Below are 23,786 nucleotides of genomic sequence, written 5' to 3'. Positions count from 1 at the left end.
GGCGAGCAGCGGGGGATGGGCGTTTATGGCAGGAAAAACCGCTGCGCCGGAGGAAGACCCGGGACACTGACCGGCCTCCAAACTGACACCCAACAAGGGCGAATCAGACTTTAAAACCCCCGCATCCCCGCTAGAAGCGCACACGCGGTCCGGGGAGCGATTCTTCGCGCCCTCACCCTCCGACGCCATAGGCCACGTGGAGATCAATCGGGGAACCCCCCTGCCCGCTATAAAAAGGTAAAAATTACCTGCTTCTCGCTCCGAGCTGTAATGACCTGGTGTCCCAGTGAGTAGCTGCAATAAACGTTTAAATAAACGTCAAAATAAACGCCCTTAAGGACGTTCAAAATTTTTTTTTTTTTTTTAACGGAGCCAGCGGGAGGGGGGAGAAAAGGAGGGACCTGGCGCCACCAGGTTTGCACTTGCTCAAGAAGAGCCCTCAACCCCAGGCACTCAACAAAACCTAAAAATTAGGCTTGGAGGCCTAGCCAGAGCTGCTGCTGTGTGTGACCACCACCTGCTGAGATAGAGAACATACTGAGGAGTTTCCGGCAGCACATGACCACATATAGGGAGGCAAAAGGATTGCTCTCTATCTCCACCTGCTGGTAGATGGACACGACCCACCAGTCTATGGATTGATCAGCATGATGATATGGAATACTAGGTTCATGACCCAACTGTTGGGGACCCCCGTGATGGGATCCTGGGACCACTTTGTGCTAGATACGCAAGGGGCCTTTTGCATGCAATCTAAGACAGCTCGACTCCTGAGCCGTAAAATGAGTTTGGTGGCCCGGAAAAGTATCTTACTGGACTGTGCCGGAGGCGCCAGCTTACTGGCTCTGGATGAACCAAGTACATCTGCTAGCTACTTGGGAGGCGAGAGAGGCTAGAGGGTCCCTGAAGTGCTTAGCACGTTTTACACAGACCTGGGGCCCTTATTTACAGGCACTGAGTTCAAAAGGGCGTAGTTTGCTTCTGAACAAGGGGTAACACGACATTATCGGGAGCCCCAGCGAGCGTCCATGAGGCATATATGGCCCCACTAGGGGAAGGGGGGGGTACCCTTGGACTATCAGAGTCCAAGTCCTAGGGCACGCGAGGGAGGGGAGAGGGTAGGGAGGGGGTAACGGGAGGGAAAGGGGTAATGATGTGCAAGGATGGGAGGGTAGAGGGGAAGAGTGAAAATTTGAAAACAAAAGTTGATGACGGACTCAATAATTGGCTGTTATGTATGTTATGATGTTGGTATTTTATTTATCAACAAACAGTACTCCTGTTCTATATAAATTACAAAATCTTTATTAATGAAAACAAACCAGTGCATTAAAAGAATTACCAAATAGTATCCCTGCAACTCACTCACACTGCCATCCACACCAGACTTATACCCTGATCACATATGTAAATCCCACAAAGAACAATGAACATAAACCCTAAATTGCAGTTTCTTCAGTCTCTGCGTATCATCAGAGCACAATCTCAATAAAGATCAGTCAGTAAGCCCTAAAAAAACACAAGGGCACACAAAACCCAGTTCTTAATAATTGTAGCAGATATTGAACATTGCTGATCTTTGTATCCAACAAGTTCTCAAATGAAGAAAACTCCACTGCAATATAAAGCCACTGTTCTTATCCTTGTGATAAAAAACCCCCACAGAGAAACACTGGGAATTGCAGAGTCACACAAATCTTCTGTGATCCTCCTGCACACAGTCAAACCTTTAAATTAAAGGCAGCCAAAGAATGCTTCAGGTAAGTGGGAAGCTTGGAGGTGGGGCCGGGATTCCCTGCCTGGACATTAGTCCCGTTGGTGATAAGGGGTGGTTCCCCCTGAGGAAGAGCTACGAAATGCAGTCTCGCATTGGGGAACTTTGGAGTATACCAACTATGTGGGTTTAATTTACCTATCCCTGGAAGCCTGAATCCGGGGAACAAGCACCCTGGATTTTATTTCTTAAGTATATTGGTATATCATTCCTTAATTTTCTTTATTTCTCCATTAGTAGAGTTTGCTTCTTTATTGTACTTCAATTAAGTGATGATTTTCTCTGCATCAAGAGTTATCTTGGTTGTATTCTGAAAGTTAATTAATAATAATTTAAACAAACAAAAAAAAAACCTACCCTCCTTGACTCAAAGCAGACAGATTGGGCACCAGAGTTGTGAAATGGGAGCGATAGTAATAGAGCATGTTAGGTTTTTAATTATATCTGTCCCTAGTCCAATATTATAACTCGCTCAGAGCCCAGACACCGTGATAAACTGTGTGCTAAATGAAGATATTACCTTGTTTCTTGCACAATTATAGGTAGTGGGCTAAACAACTTGACAGCTCATTATCCCAAGATATTCAGTGCCAGGCCATGTGCAGGTGATGGTACTGAATATCCAGTGCTAACTTTATGTGGCCTGGCCAATGGAGCTTAAATGGGTCATGGCCGATATTCAGCCAGGGCCCGCATGACAGTCATGGGGGCCCCAGCTGAATATCGGCCGAGATTTGCATAACTCTTTTTTTTAGAGGGGGTGCTGAAATCCCCAGCCCCTCTCCTTTCATTGCCTCCCCCAGCCCTCTTGGGTCAACACCAGCCAACCCCCAGGCACATCCCCCCCCCAGGCCTACCTTTCTTCCCTGGTGGTCCGTGTGAGTTGTTGAAGGCAGAAGCTCCCCCCCTCGCTCCTGCCCCTTGTGGCTACCAAGTGACAATGGCTGCCGTAACCTCTTGGGGCAGCTCATGATACTTTGTGTAATACTGTGAGCTGCAGTGGCAGCTCGTGTTACTACACAAAGTACTATGAGCTGCCCAAGAAGTCACAGCTTAATAAAAGTATGAGGCACATATACAGACAACTGGTTATAATAAGAATCTGTAAGGGTTAAATATCTTTTTTCAGCTATCTGAAAATAAAGCTACCCCTTTCCCTGATGTTACAGGTTTGGCATACAACTATTTCTAAATGAAATTCTGATAGAAATTAGAAGTAATGACAGATGTCTCTAGATATACCTTTTTTTAGATGACATCTTCGTAGTGAGTTAATAAGAGAAGATTTCCCTACGTTTGGAACTCCTATCACCATAATGCAGTAATCTAAGGCCTGCAACAAAAGAAAGTACATATACACTTATTCCCTCTGTACCATCTGACTGAACAATAACAGAAGCAGAATGTCACTCTGCTCTAATATACTCTTACTGCTGTGCCAAATATACTAAAATTCAACCAAGAAGCAAGTTTAGGTGGATCCCAGAACACCATGTGTGTCTGTCTTTCTTAGAAGAACTAAATGCAAAAAACTGCTTAACTGATGCTACTCTATATTGCTTTTATTATAACCCCAAAGCCAGGAGGTGCTAGAGATCCATCAGCTGAGATGGCTGCTTAGTCACACAGCTCCCTCTTCCCTGTACAATTTTTCTTAATTTTTTTGTATCATTTAGCTTGAACAAGAATAGGAGTGGACAAAAATAAAGAATCATGGTCTTATGTACTGGAAACAGTCCAGTGATATTAACACTGCCGGCACAACATATATCTGTTAGAGGCCTGCTTGTAGCAGCATAAAAGAGCCCCTGTTGAGATGTGAACAAGGATTCATGCATGTTACACCATCTTTCCCCCACATATGAGAAGAGTCAACGTATGCACTAGGGCAAAATGAATTCTAACTTAAGGGGAAAGCAGTCACTACATTCCATAGAAAACTGGGTTAGCTTGATCTGTGTTGCATGTGATGAGTGCCACAGTTTAAAGGAATCTGAGGAACCCTCTTTTCTATTTACTTTAGAAAAAAAGCTTCTTCCATGGCTGTGAAAGAGATGTTGCCCGAAGCGTTGGCTAAGCCAGCTTCTAAGCAGAGATGCAGCAAAGTATTTGCATACTTGGAATATTGTGTTCAGTTTTGGAGGTCATATCTCACCAAGGATGTAAAAAGACTTGAAGCGGTTCAGAGAAAAGTGACAAAAATGGTATGCGTTTTGCACCACAAGATGTATGAGATGAGAAGAGGCTTGACGATCTGAATATATATACCCTAGAGGAAAGGACGAATAGGGATGATATGTTACAGACCTTTAAATATTTGAAAGGTACTAACATACAAACAAACCTTTTCCAGAGACATGAAAGTGGTAGAACTAGAGAACATGAATTCAGGTTGCAGGGGGATGACTTAGGAAATAACACCAGGAAGTACTTTTTCATGGCAAGGGTGGTAGATGCCCGGAATGTCCTCCTGCAGTAATGGAATTAAAAAATGTGTGGGATAAACACAAAGGATTCCTACATGGAAATAAAATGGAAGCAAAACAAAGTTAGTGGTGCTTAGAGGCAACTCCAGTAATTGAAAAGCCAGTGTCGGGCAGACTTCTACGGTCTATACCCTGAATATGGCTACACAGATCTGGATGGGCTAGAGTGGGCTTTGATGGCAACATCAGTAGTTAGGGAGTAAGTCCAGTGCTGGGCAGACTTCTATGGTCTGTGCCTGGAAAATGGCAAGGACAGATCAAATATGCATATGTTATACCGTATCATACCATATACTATGAGTTTATCTTGTTGGGTAGACTGGAAGGACTGTGTAGTTCTTTATCTACCGTCATCTACTACGTTAGGGTTCCCAACTACTGTGTGAGAAATGGGCTTGTAAATCGGATGTTATACGGAATTCTGTAAGAACAGATTCAGTTTATACTATGACTGAAGTACATTTATTGAGAAAGCAGCTTTCCTGATCCATGAACAGAAATAGCCTTGAAAAACTTTATATCAGCCTTCACGATATGTACAAGTGGAGAAGCTGGAAGATTTTTGTGTTAAATAAGGGATTACAACAATTCCAGCCACATTCCATCATAATTAGTTGGAGAAAAATCTTTGCTTAAAACCGATTTAATAGCAATTTTTTTTGTTACATTTGTACCCTGCACTTTCCCACTCATGGCAGGCTCAATGCGGCTTACATGGGGCAAAGGAGGGTTAAGTGACTTGCCCAGAGTCACAAGGAGCTGCCTGTGCCTGAAGTGGGAATCAAACTCAGTTCCTCAGTTCCCCAGGGCCAAAGTCCACCACCCTAACCACTAGGCCACTCCTCCACTCCACAACACAAAGTCTGAACAACTAAAAGACTGTATGCTGAACCTAAAATCTTATACAAACAGCCTGTATCGCTTTCCTCTCATTACCTAAGAACACTACATCTAAAAAAAGGCAGACGTATGGTCTTCTGGGATTCACCTAAATCTGCTTCTTGGTTGAAGATGGGTTAAGTTGAATTTTAACATTCAACTCCATCACTATACTCACTAAGGGGTCCTTTTACTAAGTCAAGTAGGTGCCTACATGCGCCCAACACGCGTCAATTTGAAGTTACCACCCGGTTACTGTGTGGCCCGTGCAGTAATTTCATTTTTGATGTGCGTCTGCTGCGTGTGCCAGAAAATATATTTTATTTTTTGGCGTGCGGTGAAAATTGGGCGGTAATTCCGACTTGATGCCTGTAGGTGATTACCACACAGTTAACATGAGAAAACTTGGGCGCCCCATTCGGGTGTGAGTTAATGCTCACATGGTAATTTTTTTAAAATAGCCGCCCACTAATGGTAACATTAGTGCATGGCCATTAGAACAAAAATTGGCTATTTTATCGCTGTGATAAAACTAGCCTTAGCGCATGGAAAAACCTGTGTAAGGTGTCCCTTTCTACTACAGTGTCTTTACCTAGTCATATACTCAAAATTAAACACGTCTACTTCCTATTGTCTGACCTCAGATCTTTGGTATCGATTACTGGCTTGAATTAATTCAGTGATAAGTGGAACCATCTGGAAAACAGAAAAATACCACAAATATTATACCTGTATATGTTTTACCTGATTGTCCCATTTAATGTCACCTTTCCTTTCACATTACTTAGGAAAATCTAGGGGCCCTTTTACTAAAGGGTTTGCAAGCGACAACGGGAATGCTGCACACCAATCGGGAACTACTGCCGGGCTACCTCAGGAGCCCGGCAGTAGCTCTCACCCCCAGCGCACGCTATTTCTGGCGCTACAAAAATATTTTCTATTTTTGTAGCACTGGTGCTTACTCAGCAGTAATTGGGCAGCAATGCGCACTGCCCAGCTACCGCACAGCCATTTCTTTTCAAGGAAAAAAAAAAGACAGCGCGCGTGAAAAACACATGCTGATGCTAGCAAAGGCCCCTTTTACCACACCTTAATAAAAGGGCCCCTTAGTGATTTCTTCATGCTAAATTTACCCCTTTCCACAAGTTTAAAAAAATCCAGTCTTTGCTTTAGATAATCATAGCAAAGAACTATTGTCCAAGTGATTTCAATAACCTCAGGCTTTATTTCTCAATGAAGACATAAATTGAGTGCAATTATTATGAAAGCAGCAGTTACATAAATAAATAAAAAGTATCTGAGAGGAACTGAATCCAACTATAATAACATTCTGAAAAAGAGCATTACTCAACTACCTAGTACTACTGACTAATTTCTCCGGAATCAGATCAGAAGAAAATATCATCTCAAGTTCACCTTGCTTTTCATAACTCTGACTTTTCTAAAACTGGTTTCAGCAGAAAAGCATAAAGCACATACATTTATTAGGAAAAATAAACAGGAAATATATGTTTTGTATTTATCATTAAATAATCCTGTAGATGTCATAATTTTTACAGCACATCAAGAGCTGCAAAGAACCTTCATAAATCACAATGAGGTGGAAACCTGTACAAAGAGGGCAGTACTAGCAGACTGTGAGAGAATGAAAAATAAAATACTTACTTCTCTAATATTTTCATCTTTCACACAATCAGTAAAAACTACATTCTTTGCATCTTGATATCTCAAATGCCTCAAAATTCTCTGTAAAAATAAAGTAGACAATTAACTTGCCAGAATTGCTCTGTATGTACAGAGTAATCAACTGGCAGCATATTACACTATACAGAGGAAAAAACACAATGTTAGAAATAATAGCTTTCATTTATTTCTTATTGAGTTCAGTTACCCAAATATCCTAGTATGACCTAAAACATAGTGAAGGGAAATCTTGCCTCACCAATCTATACTACATTTCCTTGAAGGGGTGAGCAAACATTTTTGATAAAGGTGAGCCAGTCATTATTGCATATCTGGATTTTCAAAAGACATTTGACAAAGTACCTCATGAAAGACTCCAGAGGAGATTGGAAAATTATGGGATAGGAGGGAGTCTTCTATTGTGGATTAAAAACTGGTTAAAAGAGAAAACGGAGAGTAGGGTTAAATGGTCAGTATTATCAATGGAGAAGGGTTGATAGTGGGGTTCCGCAGGGGTCTGTGTTGGAACTGCTGCTTTTTAACATATTTATAAATGATCTAAAGATGGGAATAACTAGTGAGGTAATTAAATTTGCCAATGACACTAAGTTACTCAAAGTTGTTAAATCGCAAGAGGATTGTGAAAAATTGCAAGACGGCCTTATGAGACTGGGAGACTGGGCATCCATATAGCAGATGATGTTTAATGTAAGCAAGTGCAAACATAGTAAATGAAATGTCGGCAGAAAAAGACCTGCATGGTCCATCCAGTCTGCCCTACAAGATAAACTCATATGTGCTTTTTGTGTATACCTTACCTTGATTTGTACCTGTCCTTTTCAGGGCACAGACCATATAAGTCTGCCCAGCACTATCCCCGCCTCCCGCCACCAGCTCTGCCACCCAATCTCGGCTAAGCTCCTTAGGATCCATTCCTTCTGAACAGGATTCCTTTATGTTTATCCCAAGCGTGTTTGAATTCTGTTACCGTTTTGATGCATGTGGGAAAGAGGAACCCGAACTATAGCTACATGATGCAAGGTTCCACATTAGGAATAACCAACCAGGAAAAGGACCTAGGAGTCATCGTTGATGATACTTTGAAACCCTCTGTTCAGTGTGATGCGGCAGCAAAGAAAGCAAACAGAATGTTATATTATAAGGAAGGGAATGGAAAATAAAAATGAGGTTGTTATAATGCCTTTGTATCGCTCCATAGTGCGACTGCACCTTGAATATTGTGTGCAATTCTGGTCACCGGATCTCAAAAAAGATATAGTAGAATTAGAAAAGGTACTGAGAAGGGTGACGAAAATGATAAAGGGGATAGGACAACTTCTCTATGAGGAAAGGCTGAAACGGTTTGGGCTCTTCAACTCAGAGAAAAGACGGCTGAGGGGAGATATGATAGAGGTATATAAAATACTGAGTGGAGTAGAATGGGTAGAAATGAATTGCTTGTTTACTCTTTCCAAAAATAATAGGACTAGGGGGCACACAATGAAGCTACAAAGTAGTAAATTTAAAACAAATCAGAGAAAAAACTTCTTCACTCAACGTGTAATTAAACTCTGGATTTCGTTGCCAGAGAATGTGGCAAAAACAGTTAGCTTAGCAGGGTTTGGATAGCTTCCTAAAAGAAAAGCCCATAAGCCATTATTAAAATGGACTTGAGACAATCCACTGCTTATCTATGGGATAAGTAGCATAAAATGTATTGTACTGTTTTGGATCTTGACAGGCACTTGTGACCTTGATTGGCCATTGTTGTAAACAGGATACTGGGCTTGATGGACCTTTGGTCTGTCCTAGTATGGCAACACTTATGTAATATAAAGAAAGGCCTAAAGGGACACTCTCTCCATTTGCATAAAAAAAGGCATCAGAATTCTCTAGCTGTATATTTCTTCTATATAATGCAGACAATGCATTCCTGTAACACTGACAAGGTAAATGATTCATGTAATCATTGCAGATCTGAGAAGTGATCACCTTAAGCACAACTAAATCCTAATGTTATAACTTAGAGCCCTGTTTATTAAGATGCGCTAGTGTTTTTAGTACACGTTAATGCTACAGACACTCACAGGAATATGGTGTGTCTAGCATTAGCGCACTCTAAAAACACTAGTGCGCCTACAGCGCAGCTTATTAATCAGGGCCCTTAATTTTTAGCAAACGCTGAAAAGCCAGATCACTGCTTAAGTTAGTATAGACCCTTTAATTTACAATCTACTTTACTTGTGTTTGTGCTACAAAAATAACCCTTTCTGAAAAGAATATGCACAGAATACATTTTGTCCATATCATTACTGTGCCCACTATCCTCTAGATTCTATAAAGGGTGCTCAAATGTGTTAATGGGCTCTTGTAATTTAATTATTGGCATAAGCACTTAACTGGCACTAATTATATTTTGGGCACCGATCTGGCTGCGGACTACTGTAACAAATGGGTGCCTAAATTAGATCGTGCGCAACTCAAAAGGGGGTGTGCTCATGAGAGGGGCATGGGTGGGTCAGGAGCATTCACAAAAGATGCGCACAGTGTTAAAGAATAGTGGGGATCCACGCCTAACTTGAACACCAGGATTTACATCAGGTTTCAGCTGGATTAAATCCTCGCACCCTAAGTTCAGCGTGGAATTCGGCACTCAATGCTATTCTACAAAGATCACAAATCCCTGAGCACCCTTTATAAAATAACGTTAAGTGTTGATTTTTTTTATCAATGCCTAATTTTTGGCACCATTTATAGACTCCCCCCCCCCCCCCATATGTAGAGAAGGTTCTAGAAGTCTGATGGAAAGCAATGAGATATGGGTGGGGAGAAGTACCAGATGACCTATGCAGTACCTATAATCTCTTTGCGACCATGACCCTATGACAGTGAGTCATATAAAACTGTGTGACCTCCAGAGGTGCAGAATACTAATACACCTATGGAAAGCACACCCAAGTCGTGACCCCAAATGTGGGTTTTGCAATCCCATTTTGGGTCCCAACTCACAGTTTAGGAAGCTCTGAACTAGGAGATCAGATGGTCAATCAACCACCATATTAGTGTTGATAGATATTTAAATTATTACAGAGCTCTGTGGTTAGACATGGAAAGAAAGACAGCTGGGTGTGAACAGGGGAACCTGTATACTTAGCAATCCAAATGGGTGGCTGAGAAGATGAGGTCTGGTGGCGGCAAATGACAGAGACACAGCTAATTCAGCAGGAGAGTCAAACGTCAGAGACTTGTTCAGAGTAGGCCACAGAAATAATTAGTTAATAAAAGTTATCATAAGAAAGATTTAAGATAGTGAACAAGCATTCATGAATAAGAAATATCTCACAAACAGTCATGGTCTAAGGATGACAGGATATATCCTAGGCAGCATGGTCAAGTTGATCTTTTTCTGCTATCTACTATGTTAAACAAAAAAAAAATCACATAACTGGGCATTCTAAACTAGCCACTGCCATACCTCCTTCTCGGTGAGATCAGCCAAGTCCATTTTATTCAGTACAAGTAAGTGAGGTTTGATTCCCAGGTTTTCATGAAAAAGAGGATTACGGCCAGAAAACGGAATGTAACACAGTTAAAGAAATGTAACAAGTGAAAATGCATGCTTTCAATAATGCCCAGAGTTTCATGACTATAGATTTACTTCCATTTATTTTGTTGCTTTTCCTTTGAACACCTGACACTAGAACGTTCGCACAGCTTAATCATTTGGGATTTTCTTAAGAAGGCAGTGCTAATTATTAGGCAAATATCACCATGTGCTGTGTTGGCATACGGAATTCAGGGGTCCTCTTACTAAGATGCGGTAAAAAAGTGACCTGCGGTAGTTTGGACTTGTGAAATTGGCACACACTGGGCCACTTTTTACTGCATCTAGGAAAAGGGAATTTTTTTTTTTTAATGGGGGCAGTAAATGGCCATGCGGTAAAATTAAAAGTAGCATGGAGCTATTTATTGCCTGAACCCTTTACCATCACCCATTAACCTAGCAGTAAGGGCTCATGAGCTATTCGTGTGGTAATCAGGCAGCACATGCCAATGTTGCCCTGCTGCTGATTACTGCCGGGAATGTCCCCAGCAGTAGAAAATATAAAATTATTTCTACCGTGGGAAATAGCATGCGCCAACTTCGGAATTATCGCCAGGCGCCTGCGCTACCCCAGTGGTAGTGCCGTGTTGGCACTCGCTACTCGCGTGTTAGCCCTACCGCTGCTAACACTGGGCCCCCTCAGTGAATAAAAAGAGCAGTAGGGCAGTGAGTAGGCTGAAAACAATTGAATTTATTTATTCATCTTATGAGTTGCACCACCTCAAAACAAAAAGTAGTACATAGAGCCCTTATTGGTGATACTTAAAAGCAGCTTTATCAACACACAAATCAATATATATGTGAGGGTCCACCTTGCACCTAAATTTGAAATTGCTTCTGATGTAGGCACTGTGATCCTGAAACATATTAGGCTGGCTTAATGATCATAATTAAAGTCTGGACATATATACATCTTGAACCACCTTTTTATATTTCTTTATTTATGTTAAATCTTTTTATCAGTAATAAAGAGAATCGTATACAAAAATACAAAACATTATCAGAAATCAGAATTGTTCTACATCCCCAAAACCCAACTCCCCCCACCCTCAAACCCCACCACGCCCATAGCACAGACTCAAATACAGGATCAAATCCACCTATTCCTCTCCTTTGCCTGTGCTATCGCACCCTCCCCGAACCAAGGAAATCAAGCTCCCCTCCAGTGAGCCCGAAGGCCTGGGTTCTTATGACCTCCCAGAGCCACCAGAGAAGAAATGACACTAAAGTGCTTCCCTACCCTCTTCCCTCCCATGTACCCCCTCGAGGTAAGTATTCAGTTAAACAAGGTCATTGCTTGAAAAGAAAACAAGCCAAGGAGAAAGAGCAATCATAACACATTAAGAGCCAAACTTCTGCCCCTAGGGGACAAAGAAGACAGGTAGGAGCCCCACAGCTTCAAAAATCAGGTTTTGCGTTTATAAGGACCCCTCACCTCCCAAGTTACAAATCCACCTGATTACGCCAGTGACAATATGCTGGCGGCGTATCCGAAATCTAGGACTGCAAGATACATTTTCGTGCAAACAAGCATACCTTCCAAAACAACAAGGTTACCTCCGCTCTGACTCCCCAAAAGGACCCAGGGACAGTCCAATACCATCTGGATCGGGATGCCTTCTAGCCAAAAGTGAAGGAGTGAGGCTAGGTAAGCAGTGATCTGAGCCCAAAAGTGTTGGACCGCCTCGCAGGCCCCAAAAAGCATGATAGAAAGTATTATCTGACAATTTACATTTAGGTCAAAGGGATGAGATCAAGCCTCCCGCCCATACCACCTGAACTTGAGTTAGATATGCTCTAAGCAAGACTCAAAAATACACTCTTTATAGGCTGCATTACTCATAAGCTGCCGTATGGCCTGAATAGAAAAGAGCAAGCCCCATGATTCCAAGCTCAGCCCCGTATCCAGTTCCCATTTATACCGAATCTCCTCCGCTCCCTTGGATGTCTCAAATCTCCATAAAGCCTTATGAATTCCTGAAATAGAAGTAGTGGTATCCGATATTGCTTCAAAAAAAGTGCTCACCTTAACTCCAATATGAACACTAAATGATTCCACGCACAAAGACCGAATGTAGCATCTTAACTGACAATGTGCAACGACATCTCCCCATTGAATACCTTCTTGTTCCTTCAGAAGAGCCAAAGATTTAAGGCCGCTTGCCGTGTCCAAAACTTGCTCCAGTCTACCAATGCCCAACCACTCCTAATGCATAAAAGCCTTATTGTCCAAACCTGGATGGAAAGAAGGGTTACCCCGTAAAGAAAGCAAACCAGTGACCTGCGGATCCCCACCTAGACCTTTCACCAATAGTTTCCAAGTAATAGCGAAAGCAAATGTAAGGTGCAAAGTAAGCTCACTCAAGGCTCAAAGGGGGGGGGGGGGGGGGGGAGGTAAAACAGCTTTGAGAATATAGCCAATGCCTAACATGGCGCAGTAGGCAAGCGATATAATAACATTTTAAATTAGGTAGGCCCATCCCCTCCTGTGACCAATTACATATTTATTTTAATAAAATTGTTTAGAGCCTACTGGCCGCCCTACTGCTCTTTTTCTCCTCAGCATTCTGTGTTGCAGTTGGCTTCTTCCTCTCTTTGATTTTGTGACTCATGAAGAATTCAATGCCAGATTAATTTGATCATTTGGTGCTAAATGGAAGAAGTTCAGGCACCTGTGTTAAATTAGCATCTGACATCTCTGGGGGCCTAGCTGTTTATGTCGGCTAGCGTTAACACACATTATTTTACAGTTAACCTCAGTTATTAGTAACTAGGTCTCACTGCGTAAAATGGGACCTGTGGTAAAATAACATATTTTAATAGTAGCACATATTATAAACCATGGTGTCCTTTTAATAAAGATTAGCGCATGCTAAGTGCTAAGAAACCCATAGAAATAAAATGGGCTTCTTAGTATTTAGCCCGCACTAACTCTGTTAGAGCTTGCTAAGCTGTAGTAAAGGGTCGTTATGCTTCCTAATCTTTAACATTGGAGCCCCTTGGGACATTTACTAATCTCAGAGCTTTCAGATCAAAATATAATGAGTATGTGTCTATGGACATACATTGCTTTTCTCTTTCTTAAGCAAGCTATTCTAAATATCTCCCTTCATTCAGCAGACACTGCAAACGTAGCAGCTAGCAAAAAAGGATGTGTCAGTTTCTGAGCTCCTAAAATAGATGTAGGAGACATATATTTAAGCACTTGTGAATTACACGACAAGCTCAAATGAGTCTGATTATATACGCACATACTAAATTTTAAAATTAAACTCTGAGAAACATCTATTAAAAACTCGCAACTTTTTGCATACTTAAGTGTATGATTGCATTCTATGGGAACAATTTTCAAGCTCCCCATCTGGGTGCAAAGTCTTGTACTTAACATTTGACAGTCAAGCAAAGGCACAAGCCAAGAAGATGTTCCTCATGTTGTGGAAGTTAAAGCGTGTCCGCCACCTCTTCCCAAGACAGCTCTTTCGAAATATGGTACAATCGTTGGTGCTTTGTAATACGGACTACTGCAATGGCACATAAGCAGGGTGTAAGGGCTTTGTCTTGCAAAAGCTTCAGACTGTTCAAAATACGACAGCGAGGCTTGTTTTCAATAAGGCCTGGTTCGACAGCGCGACGCCTCTTCTTGTTAAGCTTCACTGGCTTCCGATCAGAGAGCGCATTGTATTCAAGGTTTGCACCATGGTTCATAAAATCATACACGGGGTTGTCCAAGTTACATGCTGAATTTGATTGACTTGCCGGCTAGAAATGCTGACCCGTCCTCAAGATTATATCTTACCTTGCACTACCCCAGTTGGAAAGGCTGTAAGCATGGATCTATTCAGGCGTCAAGCTTTCCCTTCCTCAGTGCGCAACTATGGAATGCACTTCCTAGAGACATCACCAGTCTGGGAGACTACCTTACCTTTCACAAGGCACTGAAAACGCACCTGTTTACCAAAGCATTTTCACCGAGAACACTGTAGGACTCCGGCCTATGCCAGCTGGCATATGTGGATCCTGTTTAGTCCAATTCTTCTGTATTGTTATATATGTCACCTATTCTTTCTTTCTTGCTACTACTACTACTCCTATTACTATCTGACATTTATAAAGCGCTACTAGGGTTACGCAGCACTGTACAGTTTAACACTTGCCAAACTGCTCTATTAGTCTCATTTGTATCTGTTATCGCCCAGAGTTCTCTCTCTGGCTAATGTAAGCCACATTGAGCCTGCTTGATTGTGGGGATAATGGGGTATAAATACACTAATAAATAAATATTATCTGTTGACACAAAGGGCCAGCATATTTTGCATTGTTACCACTGTGGGTGAAATTTCAATTGAAAATACCTTGCATAGATTTGAAAACAGAAATTACACATATTGGAGGGAATTCAATAAATGGCGCAAAAAATTTGGCACCAGAAAACTTGAGCACTAAGCACTATTCTATAAAAGGGAGTGCAACCTTTATAGAACAGCGTTTGGCGCAAAAGCCGCACCTGATTTTGGGGTGCTGTTCTTATGCCTGTTAAAAAGGTGTGAATGCCGCACTTCAGGCAAATTCTGTAAATCCATGTGCAACTTTTTGACACCCCCCCCCCCCCCCCCCCCCCCCCCCGGCCACGCATCTTCCTATATCCCACTTCTCTTGTAAAATTGGACTGTTTTCTAAAAAATGAGATAAAGGACAATGATGACAACACTCTGCAGAGCGTGAGCACGTCCCAGCCTTTCTGGAAAGGAAGAATCTCTAATAATATATTTCCTGCTGCCAAGCAGGACTGAGTCAGGCTCACAAGTGGGCGACATCGCCACATGCTGCCAAGAAGAAACAGCTCTCCCAGAGCTCAGAACTTAATGTAACATTGTAAATGACGGCACATAAAGACCTAAGCATGCACAGCAGTCTCCTTAGTCTTCTTTTTTCTGTTCTGCCAAATGTCAATGAAAAAACAAAGCTCTCCAGATTTTTTTTTTACCTTGCCATTATCCTGCTATTTTTCATTGTTTTTCTTTCCTTCTTTCTTTCTGTTTTTTATTTCTTTCAAAAAGAAAATTGTATCATAGAAGCCCTCAGTGTGGCAGAAATATCCGGAAGTTTGGCATTCATTCAAAGCGCCTCATCTGCCTAGGCACCAAACATAATTAAGCCAAATATAGGCATTTTATTTGTATGTCCCCACAACAAAGGGAAGACTGTCTCAATCATCTTCACATTCATTATGAGGCAAACACAAAGCTTCTTTTGTAGGAAATCATAGGAAGAGATCCTCCTCTGTGCAGAAAACTGCTGGTTCTATATGCTCTATACCAGGTCAAACTTCAGAGGAATAGACAGACACCTCCAAAGTGTCAGGTTCTCAGGTTCAGAGCCCGCGGGGCCGGGCTCTGGAGCAAACGTGAGCCCTTGGGCTGCTGACAAGGAGCGACAGCAGCAGCAAAACCCACCAACCAACGCTGGGCACACCGGCACCGGCAGGGACTGCAGGCACCGCCCAGCGAGCCGGAACACACGGACTGGAATCCCCCGGACTGGAGGGCACAGGACTGGAACACTGGACTGAAATCTCCCGGACTGGAGGACTGGAACACTGGACTGGAATCCCCCCGGTCTGGAGGACACAGGACTGGAACACTGGACTGGAACACACCGGACCGGAACACACTGGACTGGAGCACCCTGGACTGGTCTGTACAGCTTTCACCTGCACTTAGCCACTGCCCCCCAAGGGTTGAGCCCCTGGGTTCGAGTGGCCGGCAGGACTTACCGGATACTGGATGACACAGGGACCAGGACTAGAACAAGCTGCAAACAGCAGTACTCCTAAATCCTAAACTGACATAAGTGCTCCCAAGCCCTAACCAACAGAAGAACTCCAAACAGAAACCAACAAAAGTGTTCCTAACAATAAACCAACAAAAGGACTTCCTAAAACCTATACTAACAGAAGTGCTACCAATAGCACCACTAGGAAAAGCAGGGGAGCCACAGGGAAAGAGCAGGGAACCTAAACACATAAACTAGTACAGGTGCTCCTAAGCACCAAGCACAACAGCTCTACAACCCTAAACTAACTATGGTGCTCCTAAGCACCAAACTACCAGCAGAGCTCCTAGCACTAAAAGGGAAGACAGGGAGCCAAAAGGGAAAAAACAGGGAAGCTAAACACAGAAGACAGCAGTGCTTCCAAAGCACTAAACACAACAGAGCTTCCAAAGCCCCAAACTCAGAAGAGCTTCTAAAGCACCAAAAGGGAAAGCAGGGGAGCCACAAGGGAAAAGCAGGGAAGCTAATACAGATCAAAAGTGCACACTGCACTACCACTAACCTGGACCTAAAGCAAACGACTAAGCAAACGTTGCAAAGGCCCTGAAAGGAAGAACACCTGATGATGTCACCACTACCAGACACAGGCAGGCAGCATACTGAAACAGAGCTAGAGCTAACTCAGGCTTAATCCCCACAGCTGCAGCATGGCAGAGCAATTAGAGCCACGCTGGAAGCAACCAGCACACAGAGGCAGCTAGCTCAGGTAACACACATAGCTGCAGTATAGTAAAGCAATTAGAGCCATGCTGCTGGAAGCAGCCAGCACAGAGAGACAGAGCTAGCTCAGAAAGGACAGACAGAAGAAACAGAAGCCAGCTAAGAAGCTGACCACCAGAAATAAGGTAAGTTTGAGAGGGGTTCTGACCACAATCATGACACAAAGATCCTGAGGCTAAATACCACCATTAGGTATCTTTTACACTGGGCCAGTGGCTCCTCAGAGGTTATCAGACCCAAAGTGCAAACACTTTCTGAGCATATGCACAGGCCTGAGAGTACGTTGTTGTCTACAAACCCTTCCAAAGTCCAGAATGAGCCATTTTATCTCCAATACATTCTACTGATTTTAAACAACAGGAGCACAAGAGACGTCACAGCTCAGATTAGGCCCATCACACTATCTGCACAAACTGTCAGTGCAGTCCCAGCCTAAGCTTCATTTACCTCACCCATCTGCTGGGGCCTGCCTGCGCAGCAATCCACATTTCCCACACCAGCTCTGGTTGTAGAAGCTGATGAATCATCCCCATCGCAGTCTATGCCTCTTCCAGAGCAACCACTCTCCTGCCTGCAAAAGATTTCAATTAGTTCATTAAAGGGTACTGGAAAAACCTAGTGCTATGTCATCTCAATCTACTGGTATTACTTCTGGGAAGAAAGATGGACAGTTATGACAAGATTGGGTGGCGATGCTGGTATTTGGAGAGTAAAACCGGTGCAGGGCAGACTTCTATGAACTGTGCCCTGAGTGTGACTGACTAGATACGAATGGGCTGGAGTGTAAATTTTAAGGGGCTTCGACGTTAGCTTCAGAACTTTTAGTACAGGAACAGTGCTGGGCAGACTTTTACGGTCTGTGCCCTGAGAAAGGCAGGGACAAATCAAACTCAGGTATACATATAAAGTATTACATACCATGTAAACTGAGTTTATCTTCTTGAACAGACTGGATGGACCGTTCAGGTCTTTATCTGCCATCATTTACCATGTTACTATGAAACTTTACTTCTCATTGCAGTCATCCCCAGATGAGGGATGCTTTAGCAATACCCTGAGACCAGCCTCTGCCCCATGCCCATCTCCCAATCCCACTTATATCAAAGACTCTACACAAGTTTCAACACAGGCCAGACATGATGATTCTCTTAGTGCACCCATGGCTTTATCAAAACTATTTTCCTCTGCAAAAATGGTTTTCTGTTCACCTGTCATGAAGGCACAGAACCTCCCCATCGTTAATCACACAGAGCAAGGACTGCCTAACCCTTGCAGCATGGAAACTGAGCAACAAAATGTCAGATATTCAAAAGCACTTAATCAGCCAGGATTGGCACCTGGCTGGTGAAATGCCTCATAATTGGCTATCCAGTGATATTCAGCGGAGGATAACCGGCTGTCTCCCACTGAATATCGCTGGTTCACGGCTGGGAGATATAACCGGTTATCTACTGATTTTCAGCCCCACTTTAGAGGCTATATTTGGCCACGTGAATGCAAGGGATATCTTTGGCCAGTCTGAACATAACCGGTTAAGTCTGAACATTGACTTAGCTGGTTATGTTCTACCAGTCAAAAACAAACTGGATATTCAATGCCGGTCACTAGAAACAGCCCGACCTGCTTGGGGGTGACATTTCCCTCAGCATTCGCAAGCACTCTGCTAGTTCGTTTGACACTGTTTTCAGGTCCTGTTGGAAAGAGTGATGTTTTGGTTGGAAGCGGTGAGTCCAGCCAGGGCATACCTCGGAACCCTCGTCCTCCTCCCTCCCCGAACCAGATAGAAGCGCTCCATACCACAGAAGAAGCCATTTGGATTTTTCCATTGGAGAGACCAGTTGGGCCATTAACTTCTGTGTTGGGAATCTCCACGGATCCAACGGAGCAGTGGGCTGATTTAACATCCGGATCTGGAGCAGTGTCTCAGACAGGGGAGGTGACTCTTAGGGCAATTTGGGGCCTCCTCACCAAACTGAAATCAACTATTATAAAGTTGCTTATCTGATATTTCCAATCTAAGTTTTCTTGTGAAATTTTGGCACAAAAATTTTTGACTTTAGATGTTGGGAATCTTAAGAAGTTGGAGACTTTGGAAAAATCTTTGAAAGATAATTCAGAGGTGGTACAGACTTTGGTTAAAGACCAAATTGCGATTCATCATAAGCTGGAGCAATTTCAGAACCAATTTAGAATCTTCAGCTACTTAATTTTCCAATAGTTCTGGATATATAGCCATTGGATAACTTTCAAAAAGATATGACTGAGGTTTTGAGTTTACCAGCAGAACCAATTCTGCCAATTGATAAGGTATTCTATTTACCAACTAAAATACTGGCCGATAATGGACAATCTAACTTAGATGTATCTACTGTTCTGGACTCTTCTCAGGAATATGTCTCAGATCGTGCCACTTTGCTTGTAAATTTCGTGTTTGAACAAGATTTAAATATGGTGATGCATTTATATTTCTGCAACTTACAAGTACAGTTTTTATGGTCAGAGAGTATGGATATTTCTGAATTTGGTGACAGTGACCCAGGAGAGACATAAGGCCTTTCTGGCCATGCGGCTGGAGGTCTTGTCTCTGGGTGCCACAGTATTACGATATCCTTGCAAATGTATAATTGAATATGTTGATAATAGATATAGAACAACTTCGTTCATTTTTGGATTTGAAGCTCTCTTCAGGTAGTCCCTTCCTCCACCCCCCCAGTCCAGTACTGCTTAGTTTGTGCTGAAGGCATTGGCATAATTGCCAATGCCTTATTGCCTTTCTCCTTTTTTAGAATTTCCACCTATTCTCCACCCCCCCCCCCCCCCCTATTTTGGTCTGCTAATGCACAGGGTAGCCAGTGTATAAATCAATAAATGGAACAGAAAAAAAAACTAATTTTGGTTGTGCCAAGATGAATTCTTTTGTTCTTTTTTTCTTCTCTCTCTTCTTTTTGTCTCCTACCACAGTCACCCTGTCTTCTCCCTTCCATAAATGCTTCTTCTCTTAGCTGCCTCCACATCCCAGCCTCTTTTCCTTCTCTTCCATCTGAACCTTCTTCAGTTTTTCCCTCTCCAGCTACATCCCTTTAAAACTTCTCATTATTCTCTCTTCTCCCCAGTCTCAACTTCCCACCTCTCTCTAGTCTTCCTCTCTTCCAGCATTTCCTCCCAAGACTCATCCCTTCTTCCTAGCCACTCCCTTCCAAACTCCTTCCATTATTCCTTATCCTTACAAACTTTCATTCTGACATGATCTTCCTCTCTCCTTCTACCTATCCCCTCTAACGACTCATATCCTTTCTTCTTGCCAGATGTACCCTTTTGACCTCATCCACCCCTCAAATCCCAGCCTCATCTATAGCCCAACCTGGGAGCAAACCAATGGCAGCTCCTGGGCCAGTCGCCCCCTCCCCCCAAAAAGAAACACAGGAGAAGCAGCAGCACGGTTGCTAGATGGGCGGTTTTCCCACCCAATTGGGTGGTTTTCCGCAACCCGCCGCAGGAAACTTTTGCCCGCAGCGGGTTGCGTTTTTTTGGGCTCGTTTTGTATTTTTTGTGCGGATTTTGGGGCGTTTTTTCGGCCGGCGGGGGGTGGGGCTAATGGCGACAGAGGCGGGGTTTGTGACGTTTTGGGCGGGGTTGGTGATGTTTGGGGCGGGGCAATGACAGTGGGGGCGGGGCTGATGGCGGGGGTGATGACAGAAGGGGTGGGGCTGATGACGGCGGGGGTGGGGTGTGCGGTTTTTGGGCTGTTTTGTGTGGGAATTTTTTTTTTTATTTGGCAACCCTGAGCAGCAGTCACTAGGTCTGGCTAGAACACAAGGAGCAGAGCATGACAAATTCTAGAGAGCAGACTGCAATAATTCTACAGCGAGAGACAAATCATATGGCCCAAATTATAGGCTCTTTTCTCATGAGTGCATAACCCCTAGCTGTCCTCTGTCGCTATCACAGACTTCTGTCTCAGTGCAGACCAACTGGCAAGCCATGAACTATGTAAAAGTAATAAAAAATAAAAAAACATTTCCTTCTTTTGGAGGGTCATATGAAAGCTAATAAGTGTGGTCGATGTTGTAAATTAAGGTTCCATAATGAGGATTATTATTAAATAGTATTTGAGAGTACTGCGTTGGCAGGAAGCTGTGCCACCCTTATCCAAAGTTGGCACATTTTTCCTAACATGACAAGGAATTCCTTCTACCTTTTCAATAACACGCACATGTATAAAACTTTAAACTGTCAGTATAACACACAGCATGAATAAGCAGCTCTAACCCGAAACGCACAATTTACAAATACAAGGCCCTTTGTAATTAAATACAAAAATATATTGAACAGAAGGATATTCTGGCATCATGAACTTCAATTATACAGTCCACTTTCTTTAAGTCAGCTTTCATTCTTTTCAGCCCTGTAAGACAAAAAAAATGGTATTTTTCAATAAATTGAGTTTATTTTGTGATATATATGATGTCACTAGCAGAAAATGTTTTAAAATGTTATATAATTTTACTGAAGTGAGGATGGAATGTGAAGCACAGCTCATGGAGTTCTTTCCAACCCTTCTCTGTGCACATGCATTTTTACGTATGTGTGTGTGCATGTGTGTCTCTCTGATCTGGAATGGAGAGGGGAGGGGCAGTTTGAATGCAGTGATTCTCAAACATTCCATAATTTAAGTGCAATACCACTGAGATTACCAAGGCCCTGAAGCAGAAGGTGAAACAGGTGCCCTTGTCGGGAGAAGAGTTACAGTCTGTATGAGGATCTGGAGTTCGGGTTGTGAAAGGAAGGGTTTAAATGTACCTGCTGGCATCTGGTCAATTTGGACATTCCTTATTGGAAATATGTTTTGCATTTTGGTTAAGTTTGCGTTTTGGAAGACTGAATTTTTAATTTTTTGGTACAGAAATCCCCCAGTAGTCATTGATACTCTCTCCTGTTGCTTACTCTGGAAACATTTGAATTTGAGTTGAAGATGACTCTACTACCAAATTGTAACGTTTGTCTCTTTTCAGACTCGCCCATAAGATACTCTAGTCAGTCTCAGCAGGTTTACAGTAGACATTCTGCAGTGTGATATTACAGTATGATGTCTGTGTATTTATGTGATCATATTTGAAAGGTGGCAATCATTTCCTTTTTAATTTTTCAAATCTGGAGAGAATAGATGATCCATGGTTCCACGTCCAGATATTTTAAATACCCGAGACATCTGGGGTTTAATATAAAACATGCTTGAATATCATTCTATTCTGTAGTGTGATCCGTGCATTTACCACGTTGTCAGATTCTTCAGCATTTTCAGAACCTCGGGGAGCACGTAAAGCAATTTATTATAATCCAACAACTTGCTGGAAATGCCAAAAATCAGACTTTTCAGAGCTTAAGAAAATAAGCTATTGACATTGATCTCGCAACCGAAACAATGATCGGCAGCAGCCAGGACACTCGTTGAAAGCATCAGACAACTTTCACACAGCTCTGGAGCTGAGTTTGCCCATCACACATACAGGAGGAAGCCCTAGTGGGCAGGTGGGCACGGACCCGCACTCACCCTTTGCCATATGACCCGGGAACCACTTGGCGATTTCTCGATTTCCGAAATTAAACGTTTCCCGAAAGGTGGCGGCCTGGAACAACGCCCGAAGAACCTTCATCTCTGAGAAGCATCCAACTTACAACTGCAGGACAGGACAACAATATGTAACACTGACGATGACCGGGCACAACAGAGTTACGAGGGAGTGAAATGTGTGCAACACGGAAGCAGCATGAACGCTACAACACCATGCACGAGGAGAGAACTGTAAACCTCCGTGACTCAACCAATGACTGAGCAGTCCAAGATTCATGCTCTCTGGCTGGCTGTCTCTCTCGAGCCTCATTCGGTGCTCCAATAGCCTCTCGCAGAATTCTCAAGACTCGTTCTCGCACTCCAATAGTCTCTCTTAGTACGTTTCAAGCCTCATTCTGGCGTCATCATCTTTTCTGTAAAGGAAGTTAGATATAACTGTAGGCGAGAGCCTATCGCCGAAGTCCGTAGCTAGAGCTTGCCATCAAGCTGGTTTACCCAGAACAATAGCAAACGCTATTGAAAACAATAGTTAAAGATTATTAGAAATAGGACTGTCTATGCGTACTTCATCTAAAGCTGTTCCACTTATTTGACATCTTTTAAATGTATTAAAACTGAGTGGCATAGTGGTTAGAGCACCAGTCTTGACATCCAGAGATGGACGATTTAAATCCCACTGGCACTGCTGCTACTGTGATCTTGGAGAAGTCATTTAACCCTCCATTGCCTCGGGTACAAACTTAGATTGTGAGCTCTCCTGGTACAGGGAAATACTGAATGTAACCTACTGAAGGGTGTGAGGAAAATAATTTTAAAACAGCTTCAGTAGAGGAGTGTGGTAGCCGTGTTAGTCCACTCTTAAGGTTATCAATAGAAATCAAACAAAATAAAACATGGAAAAGAAAATAAGATGATACCTTTTTTATTGGACATAACTTAATACATTTCTTGATTAGCTTTGGAAGGTTGCCCAGCTTCAAAAATTATGTAGCTGGTGGAAACAACACAAATAAAGGCTGTACTTTGTGCTAATTTTTCTACTCTGTTCTATACAATACAGTAATACATGGCCAAATTTCAGTGAGGATATCTTGTTTACTGATGAGTTCATCTTAACTGTTGTAATCTGCTTTGGGAAGCCTGGTGTTATAAAGCTTGGAAGTAAAATTAACCTCTCATTTGGGGCACATAGAATCACATCTTTGCCTAATCTCTTTTGTACAAATGGGTTATTCT

The 23,786-nt window shown here is 42.7% G+C and overlaps 1 protein-coding gene across 3 annotated transcripts in view; it reads right to left on the bottom strand.

The window, feature by feature from the left end:
• MTG1 (mitochondrial ribosome associated GTPase 1) overlaps positions 1 to 22,786 on the bottom strand; it is a 46,505-nt gene extending 23,719 nt beyond the window's left edge. The window contains exons 1-6 of one of the 3 annotated variants that reach the window (XM_030203189.1): positions 22,530 to 22,786; positions 21,319 to 21,383; positions 10,298 to 10,402; positions 6,805 to 6,885; positions 5,779 to 5,835; positions 3,017 to 3,107 (exon numbers count right to left, since the gene is read on the bottom strand). In XM_030203189.1, coding sequence (XP_030059049.1) covers positions 3,017 to 3,107; positions 5,779 to 5,835; positions 6,805 to 6,885; positions 10,298 to 10,402; positions 21,319 to 21,383; positions 22,530 to 22,632 — 502 coding nt within the window. In that variant the 5' untranslated portion in view covers positions 22,633 to 22,786. Of the gene's footprint in view, positions 1 to 3,016; positions 3,108 to 5,778; positions 5,836 to 6,804; positions 6,886 to 10,297; positions 10,403 to 21,318; positions 21,384 to 21,778; positions 22,508 to 22,529 lie in introns of those variants that run through there. The other 2 variants (XM_030203188.1, XM_030203190.1) reach the window with 2 other exon arrangements.
• Between the last annotated feature and the right edge of the window lie 1,000 nt (positions 22,787 to 23,786).

Source organism: Microcaecilia unicolor, chromosome 5 (assembly GCF_901765095.1).
Source record: "Microcaecilia unicolor chromosome 5, aMicUni1.1, whole genome shotgun sequence".
In the NCBI taxonomy this organism is placed as follows: Eukaryota; Metazoa; Chordata; class Amphibia; order Gymnophiona; family Siphonopidae; genus Microcaecilia; species Microcaecilia unicolor.
This window is presented reverse-complemented; position numbering and strand designations above follow the sequence as displayed.